Below are 26,692 nucleotides of genomic sequence, written 5' to 3'. Positions count from 1 at the left end.
AACGATCTCTAAATATTTTTTGATTAAAAAAAAAAAAAAATATGGGTATACTTTTTTTTAGATATAGAACAATAAGAAAACAGAAAAAGAAATCGTAATAAAGCAAAAGAATATACTCAGAAATATTTCACATACTTTCATATTTTCTTTACCGATTTTTATTTTGTTTTAATTTACGCTAGTCATCAGTTCAAGCTCTTTTTGTTTTTGTGGTGCTAATTTACTTCCTACAGCTTTTTCCAATTACATTTTATTTTCTTCTTTCTATTTTTTTGGGTTTTGTACATGATTCAATAATTGAATCATGGTTTTTGTAAACTTATTGACACGGAACAATTTCTTAAAATTTTATTTGTTGAGTGTTTTTTTTACTTTTGTTTTCTTGATTTTCTATGTATGAATTATATATTACATAACTGCAAATTAAATTCTAGTGCTGTTGTTGTTGCTGCTTTTTGCTAGCCTGCCGCGTCGACTTCCGATGATGTGTTCCACCGTTCTTGTCTTGCGCCACAGCTGCCGCTGACGCGCTCATGCTCATACTTGTAGTGGGCGCATTTGTACCTTGACTCACGGTTTGTGTCGAATTTTTTCCCGGATGAGGGATCGTGAAGAGATAAATGTGCAAATGATTGCAAATCTCCACGCAAACCTGTGGAAATGTTGAAAAACAAGGTGAGATTAAGATTGAATAAAATGATCAATGTGTATTGCATGATATAAACTACAATACATGTACAGTATATTTTGCTTTGCTGCCTTTATGCTTAAGTGCACATTTAAGATACCTACCCTAAAATGCGCTTTAGCGGCATTATTTTTAACATTTATAAGGAAACTCCTCCGATAGATGCATTCAATATACCTGCGCATTGGCGAATCCAGCCTTAAAAATTGTGCAACTATTATTAACTATCAAAGAAAGTATTAGGTTTACCTGCACTGGCCCTACAATTACCTAATTTTACAAGCTTTTATTTATTTTGCTCATCTCGCAGAACAACGAAAATGTCTATCAATTAATGTAGTTATATAGATAATTAGATACCATTCGGTAAAAATTTCGCTTGCGGTAATTTCTACGTAGTAAGTGCTCCTCCATTAATTGGTTTCATAGGTATTCGGATACCTTCCTCATTGAAGTAGTAACGAAAATTCGCTTAAGTGCTTTTTTCGGTTAAGTGCACAAGTTTTTCGTGCAAAGAAGGATGGGCAGCTAAGCAAAATATACTGTATTATAAGTACTTTAACTTTTAAACTAGTAACTAGTGGCGCTGTTGTCGCAAAAGAACAAAGGTAAAGCATAAGACCCGAACAGAATCAACATACAGATGCTGGAAAACTATGTCTTATGGGTGTCGAGCTCATTGCAGACACGTTTCACCTGTAACTGTCCACCCTGATCATCAAAGCCTCTTCAAAGCCAAAGCAGGAGTCAACCGCATGAAAAATCTTCAAAGGTGCCACCACGCAGCTCTTCATAAGGGTATAGGCTACGCGACAAACGATACTGGCGGTGAAATAAAGTCGCATCCTACCATCGAATCAGTTCATCATCAGGATTGCGCTATCGACTTCGTTGTTGTTGTTGTTGTAGCGGCTACAACAACCCCGCCCAGATAGGCTAACATCTCAGTCGTTGTCGTCAAGTTCCACTAAAGGCAGCCCCAAGAAACGTCAGTCAGTTCATATAGATGCCTCCTGACGTGCCTCGGCGAGGGCTCCTCTGCAAGCAGCTGTCCATTTGGGTGGCCACATCTGTGGCTCCCAGCAAGAAACTGCTTGCAGAGCATCGTGTTGTGCTCTCTAATTGGGAGCATTTTCGCCTCGTCTATCAACTTCGTCATCTCCCTCGGTTTCAGGCTTGCCGAGTAAGAGAAGGGAGAGGATATAACAGTTGCCGGCCTTAGAAAAACTGTAGACTAATGCGCCAACATGTAGACTTCCTAAACACAGAAGACAAACGACTGGTGTGCTTTGTGGAACTCGGCAAAAATCGCTTAGGGGGTTACAGTGCCCAATAAGAAGAAGTAGCTTCCCTGTAGTTAACTCTCGAGCATGGGTTATCAATTACATTTACGGACGTCAATATCGAACAATCGTTAGTGAGATTATGGAAACTCTATTTCGCGGTGGGGAGAGCTTCGAGATATAGACATCAAGAGGAGCCCTCGCCAAAGTATGTCAGAAGGCATCTATACGAACTAGGAATGTTGTAGCCGCTACAACAACAACAACGGACGCCCTGCTTATTTTATATGGGTATTGACGTTTCATCTCGGAAAACGACCGACGATTGTCGACCACTCAGATCGTTCGGTGATTACCGTCTGACGGCCTGTGGGAGAGTGACCTCAATGTCTTCTAGTAGCGTGCAATGAAAAACGACGTCAAACGTCTTTGACTGATCCAACTTTACTGGGACTGCTCTGTTTGGCTCTGTCCATCGAAGGTACGAAATGAAATTTTCGCTCTATCATCGCGCATCTATGGCTAGGACCTTACGGTTGACCACAGTTTACCTACACCAGAGGTGAAATGGCAGGTCTTCAGGTGTTCTTGCCCCTTCCAACTATGCTATTCATATGAGCAAATGTGCGCTTAGTGTTTCCTACTTAATAACATGCATATGTAGCTGTTAAATATCATATAATGAGAATTACCTTTGAGCAATAGCGTATGAGATCCTGCGTGCCCCAGATCAGCGTAAACCATAGCAACCAGATTTCCGGCAGCACACAGTTGAAGTATTGATTAAAGAATAGCAACGCTGGACCCAATTGCGACCAATCCAGATATTCCATTTCGGCTTTTGTCATGTGAGCGATCTAGCGATGAGAGAGAGAGAAAATAGTGAGAGTAGTGAAAGAGTGCAACTTAATTTTTTAAGTATTTCTTCTTTACTCACCACCAGCTTATTGGTGACTTTGGCCGCTACCATGCCAAATGCCAATATGTACAACGCTGAGTGTTCGGTGAAAATATTTTGTGGTGATTTTTGAGCAATTATCAGTGCGGGCAAAATGACCATTGTCAATGGTATGCTGGGCGAAAGTACGCTGGTACCCTTGAGGGATGCGCATGCGATAAGTAGGTGATGATTGAAAAAAAAACAAAACGCGTATTAGAAAACGGTTAGCTAAGAGGTGCATACATAGGCATTTATGTACATATGTATGTAAATATAAAACATTTAAAACAGTCACAAATCACACAAACGACTCAAAAAGAGGTAAACAAAAACGAAAACGTAAAGAACGGTGTCTCGACTTGCGCCTAGTGAATTGTAGTAGAAAAGTGAGACACAATACTTTCGTTGTTTGTTTACTAGCGCGCAATAATATTTTCTGCTGAACTACATCTTTAAATACATATTTACTTTTTTTTGTTTTAGCTGAGTTAGGACAAAATCACTGCTTATGACTTCATCTTTTGTAACTAAGGGTATTTCTTTTGTTTAGATTTTTTTAGTTTTAATTTTTTCATTTAGCAATTACTTTTTGTATTTAAAGAAAAATACAAATTTGCTATTAAGCTTTTTTAAACTTTTTTGTGGAGCGTGAGCGGCGAGTAGTAGATATCAAATAAATTTTGTTTTGAAACAAAAGTGAAATTAATGTGAGGTTAAGAAGAGTATGTGTTTTACTGCAAACAAAAAACTAAAATGGGCTTTAGGGGATACATAGTTAGGACAGAAGCCAAGAGGAATGCGATAGTGTGCAAAGAGGAAATGAATTTTATTTCTGGAAATATACCATCAAGTAATTACCAAAAAATATACATACAAATGCGTAAATAAGTTCCTAAAAAAATATGCATAAATATGTGCTATGTATAATAATTTTATTTAAGTTAAGTGAATAATGACATTACAAGCACCTACATATAAGTGAGTTTAGACAAAAGATTGCTGTAGTTTCAAATAGAATAATTCTTATTTTTGTATTTTAAGAGTTTAGTTGCGAGCCTTTTTAAGCGTTTTGCATATTAAAGTGATATTCCAAATATATTTTTTTTTTATAAAATTTACTTAGTTTTGCGTTAAAATACAATTGAAAATTGCAGCTCCCGGAAACTTGAAAAATACGGTTTTTAAAGAACGTTTTCATAGAAAAAAGACATTTGAAAACTTTTTCGTGCAAACCAGTTCATTTCTAAATATTATTTTAAAATAGTACGCCGGGTCATAATTATAAGTGCACCACATATTGACAAGTTTTAATAACTATTTTTTTATTATTTAATTTTAGTTTTTTTCCAAAAATATAGTTTATTTTTTAGCAATAACCGTATAAGTGCCAGTTTCAATCTTTGTGCAATATTTTCGAAGAAGTGTCGATTTCTTTGAGAGATTTTGTAGTCCATTCAATCTTAATGTAATAAAGTGCAAGCTTGAAATAGCTGCATTTTTGGAAACTATTTGGCTGAAGCTGTTCTTCCATATAAAAAATCGTCGACAATAGGTATTTGTATGGCAGAAAATGCACATACCGTGAGCAAAAAAATGTTTCCAAAAATAAAAGTTTGTTAATTTTTTTAATATTGCACAAAGTTTGAAATTTGGATTTGTACGATTTTTGTTAAAGAATAAACTATATTTTAATTGAACACAAATAGTTTGAACTTGTCAATATGTGGTGGCGCTTATAATTATGGCGCGCGGTATATTTAAAGGAAAAATTAACTATTTTTCTGCAGGCTCCATTGTCACATATTACTCTTAGTAAAAAAAAACACACACTACATGCAACCTTGTGTACAAATCATTTAAAGCTACTAGTTTTATGGAATAAAAATCATGCATGAAAAATTTTTGTAAATTACAAGTAAATATAATATTAAGGAGTACCAATTATAGTATTTATTCAAAAAAACCTAAACCATGCCAAAATCTATGAATAAAAAAGCAAAACTTTTATGAAATTATTATACCAGAATAAAATGGACAGTTACAATTGTGAACCCTTTTCGAACGAAACTGGGCAAATCTAAACAACTTAACGAAACAACTGAAGAAGCCTACTAGCAAATCGAGGTAATAATGGAACTATGACTAGATGAATGTGTATGAGAAAATGCGCTTGTTTGTATGTAGATGTTTGCATAGTGAATGGCCCTAATACGAAAAAACTAATAAGTATAAAGACAACGTACACATGAAAAAGCAATCAACAATGAAAAAAAATTGCGTAATAAACAAACGCAGCCATTAAGGATGAAAATTGGAAAATAAAATAAGAAATGTAATACCCGATTTAGTGCCATACAATTTTATGCCACACCCCATTTGTGTGATGGCTTAAAGCAGCACACATCAAATTAGAGAAGAAGCGTGGATGTGAGTGCCAAAACTTAAAAAAAAACATTTAGTTATCCGATTTTGGCTTTTATACTTACAATAGAATTTTGATTATACATTTTTTTTTAATCCGAAATATTAACTGTGGAAATAAATCGTCAGAGTTAACACAGTTTTTGCTTAAGTTCAAAATGATTTTTTGTTTTATGAAAAGCTGCGTTTTTTTTAAATACTCCGAAATTAAAGAAAATGCTTCACTGGCATCTTGAGAATTTTTTTTTCTTTTTTTCCTTTTACATTTTATAGTTGTAACTTTTAGTTATGATTTTCTTGCAGACTCTGAAAATTCCGAATTATTCCAAAATTATATGTAAGTAATTTTGAATGACTATATTTCCATGGGCATGGCTAAGCTTGGCGTACACCCCTGAGGCTAAACTATTTTTGCAAAGCAATTTCGATATTTTTTTTGCCGAACCAAAGCAATACATATATTTTTTCTTAAATAGTGTTACTACTGGAATAACCAAAATACTCCTTAGCAAAAGTATGAATGATTTTTGGAGAGCTTTGATTTACTCGCATTAAGGTGGTACACTAGGGTTATAAGAAATGAGTTCTGGTGCGTAAGTAGGTACTAGAACGGAGTACTTGAGGTCTCGAGACAAGTACATCGATAGATCATACTTTAAGATTCGACTGTAAATACCGAAGATATAACGGAAATGCAAAAGGCGATGAAAACGTTCGACTCACTCCGAATATTTATAAATGATTACGTATTCTTTTTGAACTGAATTTTTTATAAGCAATTTCGGCTCAAATTTACGTTTTTTCCGAGAAAATCCTAATCACTCCACTAAAATTTACGATCTTCTCAAACTCCGAAAATATTTGCGAATTTTCGAACTACGAGTGGTTCGAAATTTGTAGATAATATACGTAATATTCTCCGAAATTTTTATCCTCCTAAGAAATGTTGAATTAAGTTTGCAAAATCCGTGATATTCGAAACACCCGAGTCACTGAGAAGAAATTTACAAATTAAAAAACGTATGAGAGAAATTATCTGAAGTTTAATAAGCGATTTTTTAGATTTCAAAAAAAAAAACTCCAAAATGGCAATAAAATGGTTTGAAGCATTTTTATAATATATATACATATATAATATCATAAATGATCTTTTGATGCTTTCAAGTTACACCCAAATTGAGAAAAATTGTAGCAATGGAGTTTTTCTCCGTGACTTTTGGCGCTCTGAATGGGGTATAACATTTCTTTTGAAAAAGAAAGAATTTTTTTATACAGCAAAATAAAACAAAAATGCGTATTTACATTGAAATTTACGCAAGGTTGCACGTACGTACATAAATACAGGATATTTCAATAAGAGTTTTCGTTGAAAATTAGTTGACTAAACTCGATAAACTAGAAAATATGAAGCTTGAGAAAAGCACATTGACAATCAAGTAAAAGTAGCAAAAATTAAAATTTTTATTTTGAAAACTCTTTCTTTAAACAGCCAGTATTTAAACGAAATAAAGTGGGACGATAAAAAAAGTTCAATGGAAAAGCATATTTACAAAAAACTAATAGAAAAGTACTAATTTTACTTTATAATGAAAGAAAATAATGGAACCCGAATTTTGTTGCATCAAAGACAAATAAACAATGAATGACATCTAATAATAGCTCTTTTAGACTTGTTTAGACGAGCACTAATAGTAAATTTTAATTGAAAATTTTTAATTTTTTTTTTTGGTATTTGTTTACTACGCTTACAGCAACGGATGATCCATTTTTGCCGCATCCTTCCGTCATAATCACACGCGCGTTACGACAAATAAATAAAATGTAAATGCCGAATATAATATAAAGCGATAAAACACGCGTTTCACAGCCAAATATTGGGAGCTGTTGAGAGTGGTGAATTTGTAATTGACAAATTGGTTGTTGGTTGCGTTGGTAGTGGTGGTGGTGGTGGTGGTGGTTGGTGGTGATGATGTTCGAACGAGTCGTTTTGGATGGTTGTTGGTAGTTGAAGGAATAGGCATACATATTTTTTTAATAAAAAAGGTACATTTTGTTAAACTTGTTTATTGTAAAACAATGGGAAAAATTAACAATAAACTAATTAATAGAATTATAAACGAAATTTGAAGTTTCTTTTTGCTAATAAAAAAAGTGACAAGAAAAACTTGAACCTAATTAAAACAAAAAACTTATTATATTTTATTTGTGTTTGAAAAAAAAATCTATAGTGTATCAACCAAGTAGTTTATTATGAAATTCATTACCATTCAATTAAATAATGCCATAATTAATTCTTTCACTAAAAAATAATATGATAACAGTAATTTTAAAATTTCATAAAACTATCTATATATGTGCATATATTTTGATTCTAATGCCAATATCTACATACAATTTTACGTTGAATAATCGTTGAATTGATTGATGATTTCCTTCGAACTTTTCGCAACCAAAAGGAAAATATGCTTGCGACTTGGAACTTCACTGACTAAATACAATTTAATTACAAATTTTTAAAAACAATCATGCCACTACTAAAATTCAAAACTCTAACTAACGACGCTGACGAGCTGGCCGACCTATCATTGCGTATGTACATATGAATGTATGAAAGTATGAAAAATCTGTAAAATATACGCCTTTGAATTATGATAGAGATGCCCGATGCTTTTTTCGCCTGTAGCCATTGCAAAGCGTGTATAAGCAGGTATGCAAATTTATTTGTTGGTTTCCCAAAATTATTTCAAAACGGAAGCTATGACAAAGCGCAGGTGCATAAACTGAAGCGGTAATCAACATGAACTTTTTCAGCTATTTAGTAAAAAACTTACATTGTAACTCAAGTTAAAAAAAAATATTTTAAATTTTTTATTTCAATGAAACATGTACATTAGACTGCATCACTCCCCATCCAAAAAAAAATCGGTACTGTGTTTCCATTGGAATTGTAAAAATCTATTACATTTTAAGACTTACACCAAAATATTTCGGAAAAATATTAAGATTTACGTGAGCTGGACCGATTTGAAAATACCTCCAAAAATGTAGTTTTTTATGGATAAAAACAGTTTCTTAACGCATTTTTTTTTAAATCCCTCCAGATGACAAAACAGTTTAAGCTTAAAAAATTTGCAAAAATATTAAAAAAAAATCATTTGAACGGAATCGTAATCAGATTTTTTATGCTGTTTTTTTTTTACTTTTTCAAAGATTGATATTAGAAAAACTTGAATAACTGGACCAAAACTATTCCGATTTAGACTTGCTAGGTATCATTGGAAAGGTATTTTCTCACCCTTTTTCTTTCTTAAACTAATCTTTGAAAGAAGTTAAAAAAACAGCATCAAAAATCTCATTATATTCCGTGGAAATTTTTTTATTTTTATTTTTCTGCAGATTTTTTTTAAGCTTAAACTGGTTTGTCATCCGAGGTGATTTTTTTCAAATAGTTCTTTAAGAATCTATTTTTATTCATAAAAAACTAAATTTTTGGTGGTATTTTCAAATCGGTCCAGCTCACGCAGATCTTAATATTTTTTCGAAATATTTTGGTAGACGCCTTTAAATATGTACCTATAATAAAGTTTTTAATTCCGGTGGAAAACCGCAAATTTCTTTGGTGATGCACAATGGTCTTTGGTAATGTACATAGCTACTTTTTTCACGGATTTTTTAATGCTTAAAAAATAATTAGTAAGCAACTTTTACTATTATTATTATTGAAGAATTAATTTAAGTAAATTTTTTCCGATATTTTTTGCTGATAATAAACTTTAGTCTTTTTTAAGCAAATCAATGAAAATTAGTCATTAAACTCGATTTTTAGGGACACGGAAATAACTCCGAAATTTTTTGTTTAACTCTTCAGTCATATAATTATTTCCTAAAAAATTAGTTTGTCCAATACAACAGTCAATGGCTCCGAAAATATTCCTACATTGATATTTTCAAATAGGCACCAACATTTTTTAATTTAAAATAATTTATTTAGGGCTCAAATTGTAAATATGTATTGTTTTTTAAAAGCCAATTTCATTTGAAAAAATATATATCGATTAGCAATGATTTCTTATTATTGTTCGATAATCATTCAAGGGTTTTCTGTTGCAGGATTATTTCCGATAACTGTACTATTCTGAGTGATAAGGCCTACAATAACTACAACCATAAGAGTGATTCTTGAGTTCTACACATTTACAATATTGTATTTAACAAAATGATACTATCACATGTTGATTACCCATACCGCTGGGCCGTGTTATGCAACTGCCAACTAAAAGAAGATAATGGTATTACATATGTATATGTATGTATTATGGCCAAATCAAGAGTGAAAGTCTGATCACATAATCTTTTAAGAAGAGAAAAAATCGAATATATCACTGTTAAAATGCACTTATCGGTTAGTGGTGATAAACAAAGCGTTACGAGTAGATAATAAAATTGATGGTGCTTTTACAACAACAAAACACCATTATGACGGCCAGGTGTTTACAAGTATTTGCTATACTTCAGAATTAGCGCATTTTTAAATTAGTTAGAAGTATTAACAAGAGGCTTTTAAGTGCTTTAGTCACTAGTGAATGAATGATTTTTTGTTTTTACAAAATAAAAGGGACAAGGTTTAACGTTTGGTTTGTTTTTTTTTTGTTTAGGTAATACAATTCATTCTTATTTGGTTTTTTGAATTTTGTTTTTGTTTGTTTTATGCTTACAGCAACGGAGGAACCATTCTTGCCACTGCCGCCTTCGACAAACATTTTCGAAAAGTTGATCATATTCACGAGATAACCCAAAGTAATGCCGATTAAAATGATATAATTCCAACGACCGCCAATCAGGGGAATCTAAAGTGTGTGTAGACGTAGGTACATAGTGTGTTGGATAATTTTTTGTATTTTGTTGCGATTTCGATTTTTTGTTTTGGCACACCGAAAAAGATAATCGTGAAAAGAAGAGAAAAAAGATAGTGTAATAATTTAGTTTCATATAAAATCGGATTTTTTTTTTAATATTGTCTTAGCACAGAGGCTGGCCGCAACACAGTGGCGCCAGTGTTTGTGAGCTCGAAGAAAGCTGTAAAAATTAAAAATATTTTAAGAAGGAAATGTCGGATATAGAGAAATGAAAATTACGGTAAAGGTAGATAAGTAGAACAAATGCCATCAAATGAGAAACCAAAAACCGTTTAGTTAAAGTGCGTACTAGGTGTTAAAATTGTTAGATTAGAAATAATAGTAATAATTTAACAAAAGATAAATCTCTTTTATTTGTATATTGCAAGCCTGTTCTGAAAATTGTACAATTTGAAAAGTACATATTTTTTTAATATTCGTAATGCAAATGGAAACTGCTAAAAACACATTTACATACATATGCATTTTTTTACAAGTAAGAACCATCGAAAGCCAAACTGCGTCAATGTGGGACCTTATGTGAAAATTGGGTCAAATTGAGTTAATAATGCAGTTATACAAAATTACTTAATCAAGATCTTGATCTTCCAAAAGACGTCATTCGTTTTTGGATATCTCCTTATTTTCCGAGATATTAGGTCAAATTTTGTCGTTAAATTGGGTCAAATTGAGTTAATAACGCAATTATACTCAATTCAAATGGCGTTATCCATTTTTGCATATCTTCTTTATTTTGTCTCCCAGATATTTAGTGAAATTACGTCGTTAATTTAGTACAAATTTTTATCACATTTTTGTCGTACAACACACCTTCAAATTGTTTCCAAATCTAACACACGACAAAATTCTGCTAAAGAAAATCATTCATAAACTCAAAAATAATCAATAATAAACAATAAAAACAAAATAGTAACATACTCTGAAACGTTGGAGAAAATTGAAAGTCGCGTATTTAATAAGAAATTGAATTCCAAACTTGAATCACGATTTCTCAAAATTCGTCTAATGTAAAGGACAAAATTCCGGGCGATTATTTGTACAATATAATACATACATAGATGCATTAAATGAAGAGGAACTCAACATTCTTTACACACATACATACATTCTAAACAAAATATGTAAAAATATGTTACAAAAAAAAAGTTTCTCAACTTTCTTATATGTAACTCCGAAAATGCTCCGTAGATTGTCAATACTACTTGATGAATTAAACTTTTGGTATTGGATTTTAGTAACTCCGAAAAACGATGCGAATTCTCATTAAAACTAATTGAATTAAATTTCTTAGTAAGTCAAAAATATGCTCCGAAAATATTAGCAGATCTAAGAAAATTATGTAATTAACATTATTGTTCAAACGATTGAAGAGCGACGTTTTTAGTGACTCCGAAAGTACTCCGAAAAAATCTGGTAATAGTACCTACTTGATGAATTAAATTTTTGGTATTGAACGCAACGTTTTTAGGAACTCCGAAAACGGTGTGAAATTTCATAAAAACTGGTTGAATTAAATTTCTTAGTTAATCCAAAATATACTCCGAAAATATTAGCACACCTAAGAAAATAATGTAATTGACATTATTGTACAAATTATTAATTGCAACGTGCAACGTAGATTGCTATACTCCGAAAATATTAGTAGATCTACGAAAATAATAATAAACTTTTTATAGAATACAAAATATACTCCGAATATATTAGAACATCTACGATAATAATGCAATGAACTGATTCAAGACTTAATTTATTTTTTATGACGCCGATACTACTCCGATTTTTTGTTTATTTTGACAGTTTGTACTTTTTGCCTCGTAACTAAGTAAGTCTCCTGAACTTACTGTTTATTTACGAAGCATTTACGCGTTTATATGAATACCCATATGACCGGGCCTTATGGAAAAAAAACTAAGCAATTGCTTTTTATGTTGGTGTTGGTTGATTTTTCCGACCGGGTGCTAAGCTGATTTACTTTGGAACGGATTTCCGTCTTTCCTTGTCAAGCTTGCTTTTTCTTAAAATTTCAGACATTTTACTCGATTCCTTCAGATAAATTTAAGTAAAAGGTCTGAAATTTTAAGAAAAAGCAATTGCAAAGTTTTTATTCATAAGGCCCAACGTTTTTAAGTTAGATAAATCTAATCACTGTCAATTAAATCGTCAACTCATTAAAAAAATTATAATAATATAAATTAAGACACTTTCATTTGGATTCTAAATGCGATAAGACCCCAATTTGAAAGTTTATATAAGAGGAAAAAATTAGTTTGTCTGCCGCCTTCAAGTATGCTACCTATTATGGAATTCTGATGATAAAGTCGTCACAGAGAACATTTTTGGTGAAAATGTCACACGAGATTTGCAGAAATGGTAAATTAAAGAACATAAAAAATATTGGCAACTAAACGTGGCAAAGTAAAATGTAACCTTGACCCATAGAAAACAGCATACATTAATTTAAATATAAAACAATAAAAAGCGCACAATATAATAAAGAAAAGACATACTTAGGTAGAAGATTAAGACAAAAATACATGTATGAATACATTATTAAACAGGCAATAAAAGTGTAAAAAATTTATAAAAATTCATCGATGAGTAGTAAGAATAAAAACTTCGCCATGGAGTACCCAAGAAACTGTAAGTCATTGATTACGTGATTGCTACATATCGCTCCTATGCATGAATAACGTCACAACTCAAAAAACATGAAAGTAGAGAAAACGCGTTTGAAGTTTACAGTTTACATACGCTCCCAGAGTAAAAATTAAGACATATTTTCTTCTAATAAGTTATAATATAATCGATACAGCTATGAAATTTGTACACTACATAGAAGAGGTGGCGGTTATTTCTGTACGCTTATTCGTGCAAAGAAGCGATATGTAAGTGCTGCTTTCCAGAATGCTACTTTATATTGAAACTAATTTTTAAAACAAAATTATTCGCACCGATACAAATGCATGCATGTAGATTCCTTCAATCATATTTGATGGTTATTTTATAATTTTTAATAAGAATTTTTGCATATTCGATAGTTCAATATGGTAGCAACGATATGTACATATGTATTCTACGTTTGAACGTTATGTCGAATTTCCACTAGTCATTGGATAGACAAACAAAATTTGTAGCCTTTCAAAAATTTTTCTTATACACTTCACATGCCTTGTTGGGTGTGTTTTAAATTTAAATTCTTTTACTGCTCATCGATTACAATTGTGTGTGTTGTTTGTTTTCTAATATAAACCAACTCAATAAATAAGTATACATTAATACAATACAATATTAATAAATACAAAAATGTTAATGTCAACGCATGTACTTCGTTTAAATAGGATATATTTTGTATGTACTCTTAATGTATTTAGTGGTTGTATATATTTTAATCTAGTTTGGTTGCCATCATAAGTTCTCTTGGTTATCGCATTCTCTCAGCTAAGTCTTTCAAAATATTTTATTAACAGAATATTTCTAGTTAATTTATAGGGGCAAACATACGTCAGCAAGGAAAAAGTGTAAGCTTAAAGCCAGATTTGTGGAATAAATCAAAGAAAAAGAAAATTCTATAGCAAAATATGTAAGTAGGGAAAGATTAATGGAAAAAATATTTTTAAGGGGAAATTGATAGGTTCAAATATTTTTTATAAAATTTCGCAGGGGGTTTTCAAGGTTTGGAGTGGTCTTAGAAAGTTAGTTATGTTTCGAAATTTTTTGGGCTTTTGTGTATGTACTAGATATTGAATTTGAGTATCGATTTTTTTTAATTAAAAAAGAAAATAGTTTACGCGAACCTTTATTTTATTTATGAATGGAGAACCAAATTCTGCACCAATTGCAGGCTCCGAAAATATTTGACCCGAGGCAAAGCTTTTATAAGCTTTAAACTTAGCGCAGAAAAATTGTTTTTTTTGTTTTGAATTGGCGGAGACAACGTTTCGACGTGTTCTGAAAGTTGTTTATGTTCCGAAAAACCAATATTGTTTTGCTTTAGCAAATAATGAAAAGTTTCGAGAAATTTGGCGGTTTTTCTAGTTTTTAGCATTTATGCAGACTCCGAGAATAAAAAAAAAAAAAAACAAATTGCTCCAAGTTCCAAAAAATAGTTTTTTCGTATATCTTTCTGACAACAATACAACTTAAAAATTACATTATTTTATTCAATTTATAAATGCAATAAAAACATTAAATACACTGCAAATCAAATGAAAGGGTTCTCATAAAAGAAAGTTCATACAATTTTAAAATTTAATGCAGCAAATAGCATATCAAAGATAGGGACAAAATTTTAATATTTAAAAATTTATTACTGGAATTTGTATAACAAAGTGGCACCGAAACGGCCATGCTACAAATAAAAGTTGTATGATTTTTTTTTAACGTCAATGAGCGTTCATTTTCGTATTTATTTAAAAAAAATTTGATCATTATAAGTCCGCATTTGAATTAAGAAAATTTAAATAGTTTTATTTTTTCATAAATTTGATTGCCAAATTTTTATATTTTATACAAACTATCCCTTTTTTCAGTACCTTCCAGTACCTGGATTTCTATCTCTTATTTCTTTTTGTAACACTCATAAGTTTTTATGTTAAACTTTTATTTTCTTATTTAAAATTTTCAATGCAAACTTACTGCAACTGTGGAGCCATTCTTGCCAACACCGCCAGCCAAAACAACTGAGAATATAAACCATAATGACCAAATACCACAAACTAAGGTCATTAGCGATAGGATGGACCACAATTCAAAATTACCAAACATCTAAAGGGTATATATTTATAGTAAATTTATTATATACATACGTATGTAAGATAGCGTTGAGTTTAATACGAAATTTATACATAATGGCGTTTTATATAAAAAAAAACTATATGCCGATGTAATTTTACCGAGTCAATTTTTGAACCTGAATACCTTATATAAATTTTACATATCAGACGTTAGCCACATACATAACCTACTAAAATTATTCGATTATGATTTTTCACAATTTAAAAAAAAAAAAGATTTCCTTTTGCAATACTGATGAGATAATAAAAAATTATACTTTAGATGCCAACCACGTAAAAATATTTAGGTTTACTTTGTCATTTTTACACTAAAATGCATTTGAAAAAAATATTAATCACTAAAAACCATAAGCTTAAAAAAAGTGTAAAGTATACACGTAAAATAAAAAGAAACTTCAATTTGTATATTAATATAGCAGTACCTAAAAATAATAAAAAAGTGTAAAAATCAGGGTGGCGCAGGTTTAAATGCGTCAAGTGTCAATCTTTAATTAATACAATCTTTCTTAAATATGGCAGAAATCTAAATTACTCCGCAAGCTATATTTTGTATTAAATTATGAATTTGAACAATTTTTTGAATTTTCGGAGCAACTTCGACAACCAGTAAAAATTTAATTTTTACTCCGAAAACTCATTTATAACGAAAACAAGACTGTATGTATAGAAAAAACCTCAACAATGCTTGTAATTTGGAAATTTTAAAGCCATTATATAACATTTTTCCTATAGGTTTTTGTTTAAACGTTTACTTTTTTTACTTTTCCAACTTCAAAAATGACAATTCGCAGTTCCGAAAATTGTTATTATGATGGTTGAAAAGCAATAAATTAAAATTGAAAAGTCAATTACAATTTTTTTCGATCTACGCCGAATCTATAACACAAAGGTCAGTTGATTTACTAACCTGCATGAATTTAACTTAGGACAATCTAATTTAGTTTACGATATCCCGAAATTATTCCGAAAAACTCCGAATATATCAAAAATTCAACGATGTTTGCAATTTAGACAAAATCGAAATTTTAAGGCCGTTATGCCATTGGACGTCGATGCGTGAATTGGTTATGATTCAGTTAATTTCGATTAACTTTTTATGCCTCTAACCTTGTACTTTTTAACTTCGAAAAATAAATTTTTTGTTTGTGAATAAAGAAATAATGTATGCTTGAGTAGTACGTTAATCTTTTTAAACGACACTTGGCGCATCTGTACCTGCATCCCCGGCATAAAGTATCCTAAATTGCAAAAATAGGAGTAAATCGTAACAAAATAAACAAAACCGTACCCGCGATTGCCACACATCCGGACCGAATACGGCCGATATAACATGTATAGCCATGATGGTGAATTGCGCCTCGGTCACATCGATTTTGCCAAACCGCAAAGTACCCGAAACGTATGTCTGCCAATGAGCGCAATAGAACAACGCAATGGCACAGAAGCACTACAAGATGGAAAGAGAGCGTAAAATTTTAAGGACAAAACAAAAATGAAATACAAAAAAAACATACGCACCTGAAAGAATAACCAATTTGGATATTGTCCCAACTGGCAGGATATGCACGCCGAAAGCGCCACGAAAACGGTCGAAATCGAATCGCAACCATGATCGAAAAGCTCACCCAATGGTGATGAGGTATTTGTGCGACGCGCCTGCTTACCATCAATCGAATCTAAACTCTGATAGATGAATAGGCCAAACGCGCAGAGTAGGCTAGTCCAGGCGGGTGGCGGCGACTTGGCATCGGGACTATATCTGTTGGTAGGGGAAAAGTAGAATCGATTTAGGAAATTAAATATTAAAATATACATACATATATTTAACATGTTTACAGAAACTAAAAATGGTTACAGGAAGAGACTAAAAATGACCATTAAATAAGCATCAAGATTTTTATTTTTAGATTTTAGTTTTTCTGATAAAAAAATAATAATTGTTAACTTCGTATTTTTAATATTTCGTGCAAATTTAGTCGTTATATTGTGATTTTTAATTTTTCTATAAAAAATAATCTTCCTTTTTGATTTTTATTTTTTCGATAACTTTTAACTGCTATTATGGGGTTGTGTTTTCATGACAGTTTTAAATCTTTTATGATCTAAACAATTTAATTTGAAAATAACGGTTATGGTATGATTGAAAAAGTAAAAATCACAAAATGTTGAATAAATTTTACCCAAAAAATAAAAAATAACAAATAACCATTAACCATTAAGTTTTAACGAAATAATATGAATCTAAATTAATAACCGATACGGGCCCTGCATTTTTATATGTCTGCACATACATGTATGTGAGTAAATTCTTGTAATGAATCGTTTGTTATAGATATGGAAGGACTAAGCCTTATAACGGCGCTTTTCTTAAAATTTATGTTACGAGCAAAGAATTAATGCCACCTCAAATAACTCTAGATACATATTTGAGTAATGAGAAGGAACATTTTTCTGGTTTCCTCTGGTTGTATTTTATTACAAAAAAAAAAAAAAAAAAAATAACCTTAGACTATAGCAATTTGCAACTCAAAACCAAAAATATTTTTTTTGTTTTAAAGTTCAATTCTCTAGTCACTTCCTTTAGATCGATTATACACTTGCATTTGTATGTAAACAGAAGATTTGCGGCTGCATACGTACATATACATACAAATGTATGTATATAGATATACACTCACGGCAAAATGTATTGGCACAGCGATTTGTTTACAATATATCGAGGGCTGAATGGAAGATCGACCTATTTCAAAATTTGGTTGAAGAACGCCCTATCTGAATATATTTTCAATATATTTTGTTCGACAATAATAACACCGTCAGCAAAAAAAAAAAATCCAAAAATCAAATCGATTTTTTATAAACTTCAAACTCACTATGCTATATATACTAAAATGGATTGCGCTAAAATACTGCACACTAAGAATTTTTCTAAAAAATCTGATTTGAAAGTTGCAAATTAGTACGCAAATTTACTGAATTTTCCTGAGTTTTGCACACAGTTATAGCTGAAATACAATGCCGGCGAACGGCGAACTTACCACAGCGAAATTCGCGCTGTCAAAATTAGAACACCCGCAAGCATATGAAATAGAACACAGCCAAAGCGAAATGCGAAGTTCGCTTGGCGGCGTTTCATGGCGATAGATTTATTTCTATCGCCCTGCTGGGCGATGACAGCTGTGCGTGCCAAAGGTGGCCGTATTTGTTTTTTGCTTTCAAAGTTTTAAAAGAAAACAACCTAAGCACGANAATAGCTGGGCGAACGGTGAACGACAGCATCGCCCAATTCGGCGAAGTTTGCCGTTCGCCGGTATTGTATTTCAAGCATAAAGAGATTTTATTTTTATGTTTTTTGTTGTAGTATGAACTATATTTAAAAAAAAAAATTGCGAAAAGAAATTAGAATAAAAAACTTTGCATGCATTGCGAAAAATTCTCTGTGCCAATACTTTTGTCCGGTACTATATGTATTAATGCGAAATATTCCCCACAGTGATGTTACAACAAATCGCGAGCACTCCAACTGTATGCCTACTCAGTACTTGGGTTGCAAAGTCGTGAACATTTACTTGTAAATATTTGCACGAATATAATTTTTGTAGTCATTTGAATCCAGCAATGGAATTTTACAGATATTTAATTAATTTTTTTTCTATTATTTTTTTTCGAAAATAAAAAATTGATTCATTATATTTTTTTGTGGGATAAATTTAAGTCCATTTTAAATTTTTTTCAATTTGGTCGTTGTATGTACGAGGGCAGTTTGATAAATCAGTGAGTTCTCAAATAAAAGTATTATCCTTTCGCTCGATATAGTACGTTCATATTTAATTAATCCTTTCGACAACTATTTTATTGCTTAATAAGTTACAGCAAGGTCCTTAAAATCGGCGGTGGTTTTAGTGATGGTCTCTTCATTGGACGTGCTGAATTTCCACGAGCTACGCCACTATAACCCGGGGAAACAACGAAAATGGAAACCTCGTCGTGGATCAGGTAAACGACTAGACTTTCTGTACCCTACATTAAGATTACCGAAACTATTGAAAAGCTATTTCTAGTGTTACCATCATTAACTGTACTGCTTAAGAGCTTCTATAAATGAGAGAATTAGTGCTCTAGTCTCACCAATAGACGGCCGATAAGCTGAACGTAACTACCGCAAGATCATGAAAATAGCACTTGACCAACACGTCAAAGATGCAGTGACGTTTAACAGCCCAACCACTTATGACTGCAGCAAGTGCGCAAAAACACACAGCAGGCAATCATAGCGCAAATTCTCAAAAACAAGACTAAAGCGCACCAAAATAGCCAGAACGAAACATTATCATCATTCCCCCGGCCAAGGAGTTCAGTTTGTCATAATAAAGGGCAATGCAATGCCGGTCTGACCCTCAATAATCTAAACCCACCAGTAGTCGGGTATCTTACGCCAACTTCAACTTGTCTCTGGCCACACGCTGCATATCAGAGATTACGAAGCAAGACAAAGTGATACCCATTTTCAAGCTAGGGAAAAGTGTGGAACTAGGTGACTTATACAGTCCGATCAACATACGAATATTCTCCACGGTGGCGAAAACGCTCGAGTCTTTTTCTCCTCCTATCAAAAGGCACCTTACATCAGCATGTATAATGCGAGATGCACATCATCGGTGCACTGAATGCCATAACGCCACAGATATAGAACTACAGTTATAGTATAGGACGGAAATTATTATGTTTGGCCTTCAGCCGCTCCGTTTTTCAGACCCTCTTCCGTTCTATACAGCTCGTTTAAAGCTTGTAGATCGAATGTAGAAGATAGATTTCCACAATACTGCGCAACAGAAACAAGTAACTAGCGGAAAGCCGTTGAGGAAACAACCTTACTGGCCACAAACAAATCCATCGGTCGGGCCCACACTGCCAAAACGCCACTTTCCAAACCGCTAATTCATGACGTCATTCCCAGTACCACCGTCACCCAGAGGCAAAAATGTGTCTGTCTAAGCAGTTTCGTTTGGCTATTAAGACTACACCACTTCAACCATAGTCTAATAAGCAGAAAGCTACCGCCAGCCAAGTTGGGAGTCATCTCAGTCAACATGAAGGAGACAAAGCTCAACATGCACAAAACGAGCTGCTGATTTTTAATCTTCGGTGGAGAATATTCCGACAAGTCCCCTTCGTTTGCCACTTGTCCGTAAAACCTTGAACAAATGGATGTGTCAAGTCCCCGCAGTTTGAAAATCTGGATATGTACTCAAGGACGCCACAAAAATATGATGCCCTAATCCAATACAAATGCATAGGACATAAAAGTATGAAACAATCAGAATCGTATAATTTTGCACTCAACGACCTGTTGCGAAACGTTTCCGTTACAAAAAGCAGTAAGCTGCTGAAACTGTTTTACGATGATAAATAGGTTAATGTGCCATTTCAACACTAGCATGCAACGCCAATGCCAACGGCAGCATTGACATCTACATTAACATAAGCCGCTGCGAACGGCGATGACAAGTATTTCTGTCAGTGCGCGCTAAAAGCAAATGCGAACATTGACAGCAACTCTCGCACAGAGCAACAAGCAGAACAAAACAAAAAGCTGTAAAAATAAAAATTAATAAAAAGAAAAAAAGCTAGTCTCCACCTTTTTTTCTTTCAAACATTTTTAATTAACCATAAACACAAGCATGTGTTGGTAGGTGGTGCGAAAAGCCGGCAAAAACTAAAACACAAATTCGTCATAAGCCGCGACTAAAAAGTACATGCAATTGTAGTTTAAATGACTACTCATGTGCAGCGTTAGACGATAAATTGCGCAGCGCGAAATGCCAACAGCGGCGCAGTGGGAGTGGTGTCGGTTGGGAAAAGTGCAAAGTGCAGACTGCCAGGTAATTTAGCAATGAAGAATGAAATATTTCTCATTTATACTGATTTAGTTACTTAAATGATAGTAATAAATTGTAAGCATGTACATTAGGGCGGGTCATCTTTTTTGACTATGCGCTTATTGCATAGGAGAATTCTATGTGTAATTCTAATCAACACCCGAAGAAACCATCCTAAAATCTATTTGGAATTTGCCAAATCGCGAAAATAGGTTTCGAAGAAAATAGCAAAATTTTCACTATTGCGCCCTTTAGTTGAAGTTTTAAGAAACAGATAAGTGCAGAAATGTATTCTACGTACCAAAAACTCCTTACAGCACTTCTTGACGACACTACAGAAAAATGTTAAGAAACCTATGTTCGCAATTTGGCAAATTCCAAATGATTGATTTTATACCCATGGTTTCTTCGGCAAATTTGCTTAGAATTACACGTAGAATACTTTTGTGCTATACGCGTATAGTCGAAAAAATTTTCCATACAAATTGATCCGCCTTAATGTACATATGTAGTAACTGCAAGGCACTGGGAAGTATTCACTGAACTCACTGTCTAATTTTACAGATTCGAATGTGAAATCCTGCTTAAGCGGGCATAATAAGCAACTTATCTGCAAACAGCGAAAGCGAAAACCTCCTCAGTAAAGCTAAAGGTACTTATTTAATCCATAAAGCGAGGCATCCGAATCGAAACTTTTCGGCGCGAAATATTGGCCAAGTGGTGAGCTCCCGACCCTTCGGCGGAGAAGGTCCAAGGAATTGTCACCATATGGCTGCACAAACGGCCAAGCACAAGTGCGCCGCGCCAACGAAGAGGTTGGAACTGTCATCGGGAAGCCGAAAGCCTCCAAAAATCTACGTTCAGCGGAAGTAAACTACCTCAGCAAGGTCAGGGGTATGAGGGCTGGTACCACTACTTAAGCCCGGGAAACCTGCGAACCTAGAGAAGTCATATCGTCGGATATCCTATATCCTAATAATGAAAAAAAAGTTGAGTCTTTTTATTCCCGTCATTCACAAATCTTTAGAGATCAGCGGCACATCAGCAAGGCTTAACCAAAATCGCCCATGTGAGACTACGATCTTATTAGTATTAGACCTGTTCAAAGCTTTCGACACAGTCAGACACAGTTTGAAGTTATTGAAATATGCTCCCCCCTGAACTAAAGTGGTGATCACCGAATTAAATGAGTAATTAAACCGGGTGTCTCTTAAAGAGACGAGCCGGCCGGTCCTAAGCTATGCTGCGATGTGTGTTCGCAGTGGGTTAGTAGAACGCTGTGAATGAAACTTCAGACCTGTCAGAACAGCGCCCTGAGCGCTGTTATAGGACGCCTTCTGATGTCGTATGAGCATTACCTACATAGCAAGGCTAAAAGCTCGAAGTTAAGGAGCATAACATTGACCTGAAATATTGGGTTCACCCATACATACGTACGCCATGAGCTGAACCAGATGGACGAGCATAGTTAGGCCTTCAACGGCCTTCATCGAGAGTCAGTCAACATCTCGTCAATGAATTGGAGAGCTGGAGTAGCCTCGTAAGATCCGCGTTACATTGGCATATCTCTGTTCTGAATACTGTTAGAGGTTAAACTCCTGCTTATCCAGAATTAACCCCGACTTACACAATCTATGACCAATATGTGAAGATGCCTAATTACCTCTTCATATGCCCACTCAGACCGACTAATCTAGCAACCAATCCAGCCTCCACGAAGAAGGGCCCGACGCAGACGAAGAAATATTGGATTGTTCATAGAGAAGAAAGAAGCAGAGCTCACCTAGTTACCGTGAACAAAAAGTGTAATAAGTAAAAAATCCTCTATTTAGTTACACTTCTTCAACTATTCCTACGCCTTGCTTTATAAAATGAATAGGTGGCTTGTTTTTCACACATTTCTCCAGAAGGAATTATCTATTACGTTCATTATTGACCCAATAATATTGGGGCTTTGTCTTCACTTGACAGCGCTTCACACAACCCATTTCTGGAGAACATATTTCATATTTTATTGCCGAATGCGATAAGTCTTAACCCTCCACCGCATACGAACCCAAATATGGTGTCACCACTTTGGCAATTTTTTCCCACATAACGAGTAGTTTAAAAATATATCAAACTGATTAAATGCATTGAGAAGTTAATTACGAATAACGGAACGTAATTGGTTTGCCTATTGTTAGATGGCATTTGCATATAGTTAACCTCACTTTTATGTCCGTGGTCGAAATATAAAATAGACGTTATATTTGTGTGCGCGGAACTCAACAGTAAAAAATAAAAACTAATGAAAAACGAAAGTTCTTGTAAAACAAAAAATATTTTTTTAATGCACACATCCTCTTCTGTGTCACTCAATAACTGGTTTACCGCTAATTTAAATTTAAAATAAATGACTTGGGATCGTTCTTTCGTTTTATTAATACGTAAATAACGTGTATTTTACAGTTAAAGCTTTTTTATTCATCTCCTTCATAATTCATGCAGTAGAGGGTTAATAGCTAAAGGCGACAACATAATGAAAAATTACACTGAAGATGGCACATCGCCGAAATCGGTTTGACGGAAATTCGTTTCAAAATACAGTAATCCATACAGTCTTTATGGAGCCTCAAGTGCTTTGAGTTCAAAGAGCGCCACCTTGCCATATGCCAAACGAAAGAGTGTTAAGAAATTTTATTTTACATATTTGGAATATTTTTGAGGTATTTGAACAGGGTTGCCGCATGTTTAAAAAGTTAATTTTAAATTATTTAATAAGTTAAATGAATTATTAAAAGATGGGTATGAATCAAAATGAGAAGCCTTATTTCCGAACTATATTTAGGAGGGTTACCACATATTTTAAAAATCAAATTCAGCTCGAATTACGGCAATTAGGTCATTGAAATATGTATCACAGTATGGGTGTCAGACGAAAGAGGTTTAAGAAGGTATTAGTTTGAAAATATTTTGAACAGGGTTGTCATCTGTTTGAAAAGTCGATTTTAATAAAGTTGCGAACAAGTTATATGAAATATAAAAATATGAGTGCCAAACGAAAGAGTGGTAAGAAATCTTTAATTTTAAAATTTATAATATTTTGGAAGTATTTGAAGAGGATTGCCTGCGGTTTAAAATGTTAAAATCAAATTAATTAATAAGGTAAATAAATAATTAAAAGATGCGTATCAATAAAAATGGCGTGTAAAGGCTTTATTTTAAAACTATATTTACGAAAGTTACCACTTATTTGAGAAAGCAAATTCTACTTAATTCATCAGTTAATTCAAATATGTATCCCAATGTCAGATGAAAGTGATGTAAAGAGATTTTAGTTTGAAAATACTTTTGAAAAGGGTTGCCACCGGTTTGAACGGGTTTCTAAATATGAGTGTCAAACGAAGGAGCTTCATGAAAGCTTTAGTTTGAAAATCTTTCGTTTAGGGTTGCCACCTATTCGAAAAGTCATATTTATCTAAGTATGTGTATGTATAATATGCGAATGCATTTTTTATGAAGGTCATCAGATCTGCGCCTGCGTTAGCATTTTTTTATCGGTGCAGGGTGATTTAAAATGAGAGAGACTGAACTATGCAAAACTTCTCTCCAGTCAGAAACGGCTCGACGGATTTATATGAAATGTGGCAAAGAGATCACTTATAACTGTCACTAATACTAGGTTTGTATAGTAACTTCTCCAGTAAAATATTGCAGCGAGAGCGTAAAAGCAAAATAGAGCGTAAAACTGAGAGGAAGAGAAGGCTAGCAGAAAAAGTTACTGAACACAAAAATAGCAAAAACTTGCAAGTGAACAGTCGTTGCACTGTTTTGACATTCTGCTATAAACATTTTACTATTTATAAATCAGTTTTAAACTCTTTGCTTTACACACAAGCACTTCCACAGTCACAATATTTTGATTTCCACTCATTTTACTTTTGTTTGTCCTAAACCAATTCAACAAATGGCGGCTTTTGACATTTATTCTTCTTCTTCTGCTAACTAATTTCTGCTAGTAAAAATTTCACTAGCAAGAATTTGCAGCTCTCCCGTGTTGTTACGCTCTCGATTCAGTGCTCTCTTGCAAATTTTTTGGGTTATCATACACTTTTCCAGTAAAAATTTGCAGGTTCCAGTACAAATTAGTACTGACTATTGGTTACTATTTGGAATATTTTTGCGGTTTTTGAAGAGGGTTGCTACCTTTTTAAAATGTTAAATTCAACTTCGGCGTTTTAACGTCATCCAGGTTCACTAGTAATATAGTAAAATACTGGTGTTTGAGATCCACACACAATTTTTATATTCATAATTTTTAGAAAAATTCCAAGTATACAGTTTTGTATTCACAACTTTTACTATGAATTTCGGTGCGCAAATGGACCCCACTTGGCGCTTAGCGATGATAACAAATCGACAAATCTGCAACAGCTGAACGGATTCTATGTTGTCAGCACTAGTCTCTCATGTGTTGCTTCAAAGGTATCTGTAGTTATACATACATTTGTATACTGAGTATTATTTGTACGTAGGCATACATTTTATGATAAAAAAGCTCTAAAAATACTAAAGCGCCATATCAACGTTTTTTTTTTGATAACGTGAGCGTTTTTGAAATTCAGATAAAAGCATAGTATGTACGTAAATATCTACAAAAATAGACGCGGTATAAAATTGATTATGTAATAAATAGCCTTTGTACCGCGACAGTTGATTACAGCAATATTTGGACTAATAAAAGAACGAAAAAATTGCAGCACACCTACGCGTAGATATGTATGTATGTACTTGTGTTTACTCTCAAAATTAAAGGAATCTATGGGTCTGCTAATGCATATCGCCGAATGTATACCGGAGTCCATTCACACGAATTTTATACACTTTCTAATGCACTCATTTTTTTTTTATATGAAAAAAAAATTGCGGAAGAAGTCCTTAAACTCTGGACATTTTCCATTCAAAGGGTGTTATATAAAAGGAAATACGCAAAAAAATATCAAAAATCAATGCAACTTCTAAGCCACTTGAAACGTGCACTTTATTAAGCTCGAATTTAATGGGTTATAAAACTGCATACTAATACTTAATAAAAAGTTGTTTGTTGTTGTCATTTTTTTTTTGATTTTTTCTAATTTTTCTACAAAATTTGAAAATTGAACTTCTATGGTAATATTTTTTACGTGACTATATACATACATATACGTAAAAATGTCGTTCCACGATCAGTAAGCGAATGTTGGTAGTCTAACAGAAACAACGGCTAGGTCATCAAAAATGCAAGTCACTTTAGAATACTTTTAATATCTATGTGTAAAACACGTGTGTCAAGTTAGCACTACACTTTTCGAAATTGGAAAAGTTAACTACGGCATTAATTGTAGTGTTTTTGTTGTAAATTTGTTGTGGAAAGAAAAAATTTGTAGCTCTCGTTTTTTAAGAAAAAATGGTATGTAGTGCTAACTTGACACCATACACCTAGTCGATAGAATTGAGATATCCAATATGTTACTACGCCATTAATTGTAGCTTTTAACTTTAAAATTTGTTGTGGAAAGAAAAAATTTGTAGCTTTCGTTTTTTAAGAAAAAATGGTATATAGTGCTAACTTGATACCATACACCTAGTCGATAGAATTGAGATATTGAAAATGTTATAACGGCATTAATTGTAGCTTTTAGCTTTAAAATTTGTTGTGGAAAGAAAAAATTTGTAGCTCTCGTTTTTTAAGAAAAAATGGTATGTAGTGCTAACTTGACACCATACACCTAGTCGATAGAATTGAGATAT

General features: G+C 33.0%; 1 protein-coding gene across 3 annotated transcripts in view; it reads right to left on the bottom strand.

Annotated features, from left to right (window-relative positions):
* Window positions 1–371: 371 nt before the first annotated feature.
* The window catches only part of bbc (choline/ethanolaminephosphotransferase 1 bbc), a 34,043-nt gene continuing 7,722 nt past the window's right edge, over window positions 372–26,692 (bottom strand). The window contains exons 2-7 of one of the 3 annotated variants that reach the window (XM_017612937.1): window positions 16,560–16,800; window positions 16,330–16,488; window positions 10,048–10,179; window positions 2,909–3,067; window positions 2,664–2,828; window positions 372–652 (exon numbers count right to left, since the gene is read on the bottom strand). In XM_017612937.1, the coding sequence (XP_017468426.1) occupies window positions 431–652; window positions 2,664–2,828; window positions 2,909–3,067; window positions 10,048–10,179; window positions 16,330–16,488; window positions 16,560–16,800 (1,078 nt within the window). In that variant the 3' untranslated portion in view covers window positions 372–430. Of the gene's footprint in view, window positions 653–2,663; window positions 2,829–2,908; window positions 3,068–7,081; window positions 7,214–10,047; window positions 10,180–14,883; window positions 15,013–16,329; window positions 16,489–16,559; window positions 16,801–26,692 lie in introns of all 3 variants that reach the window. The other 2 variants (XM_017612943.1, XM_017612929.1) reach the window with 2 other exon arrangements.

This window comes from Rhagoletis zephyria, unplaced genomic scaffold (genome assembly GCF_001687245.7).
Source record: "Rhagoletis zephyria isolate East Lansing unplaced genomic scaffold, Rhagoletis_zephyria_1.1 Rzeph_scaffold_00016, whole genome shotgun sequence".
Lineage (NCBI taxonomy): Eukaryota > Metazoa > Arthropoda > Insecta > Diptera > Tephritidae > Rhagoletis > Rhagoletis zephyria.
Note: the sequence above shows the minus strand (reverse complement) of the source record. Positions and strands in the feature narration are given on the sequence as shown.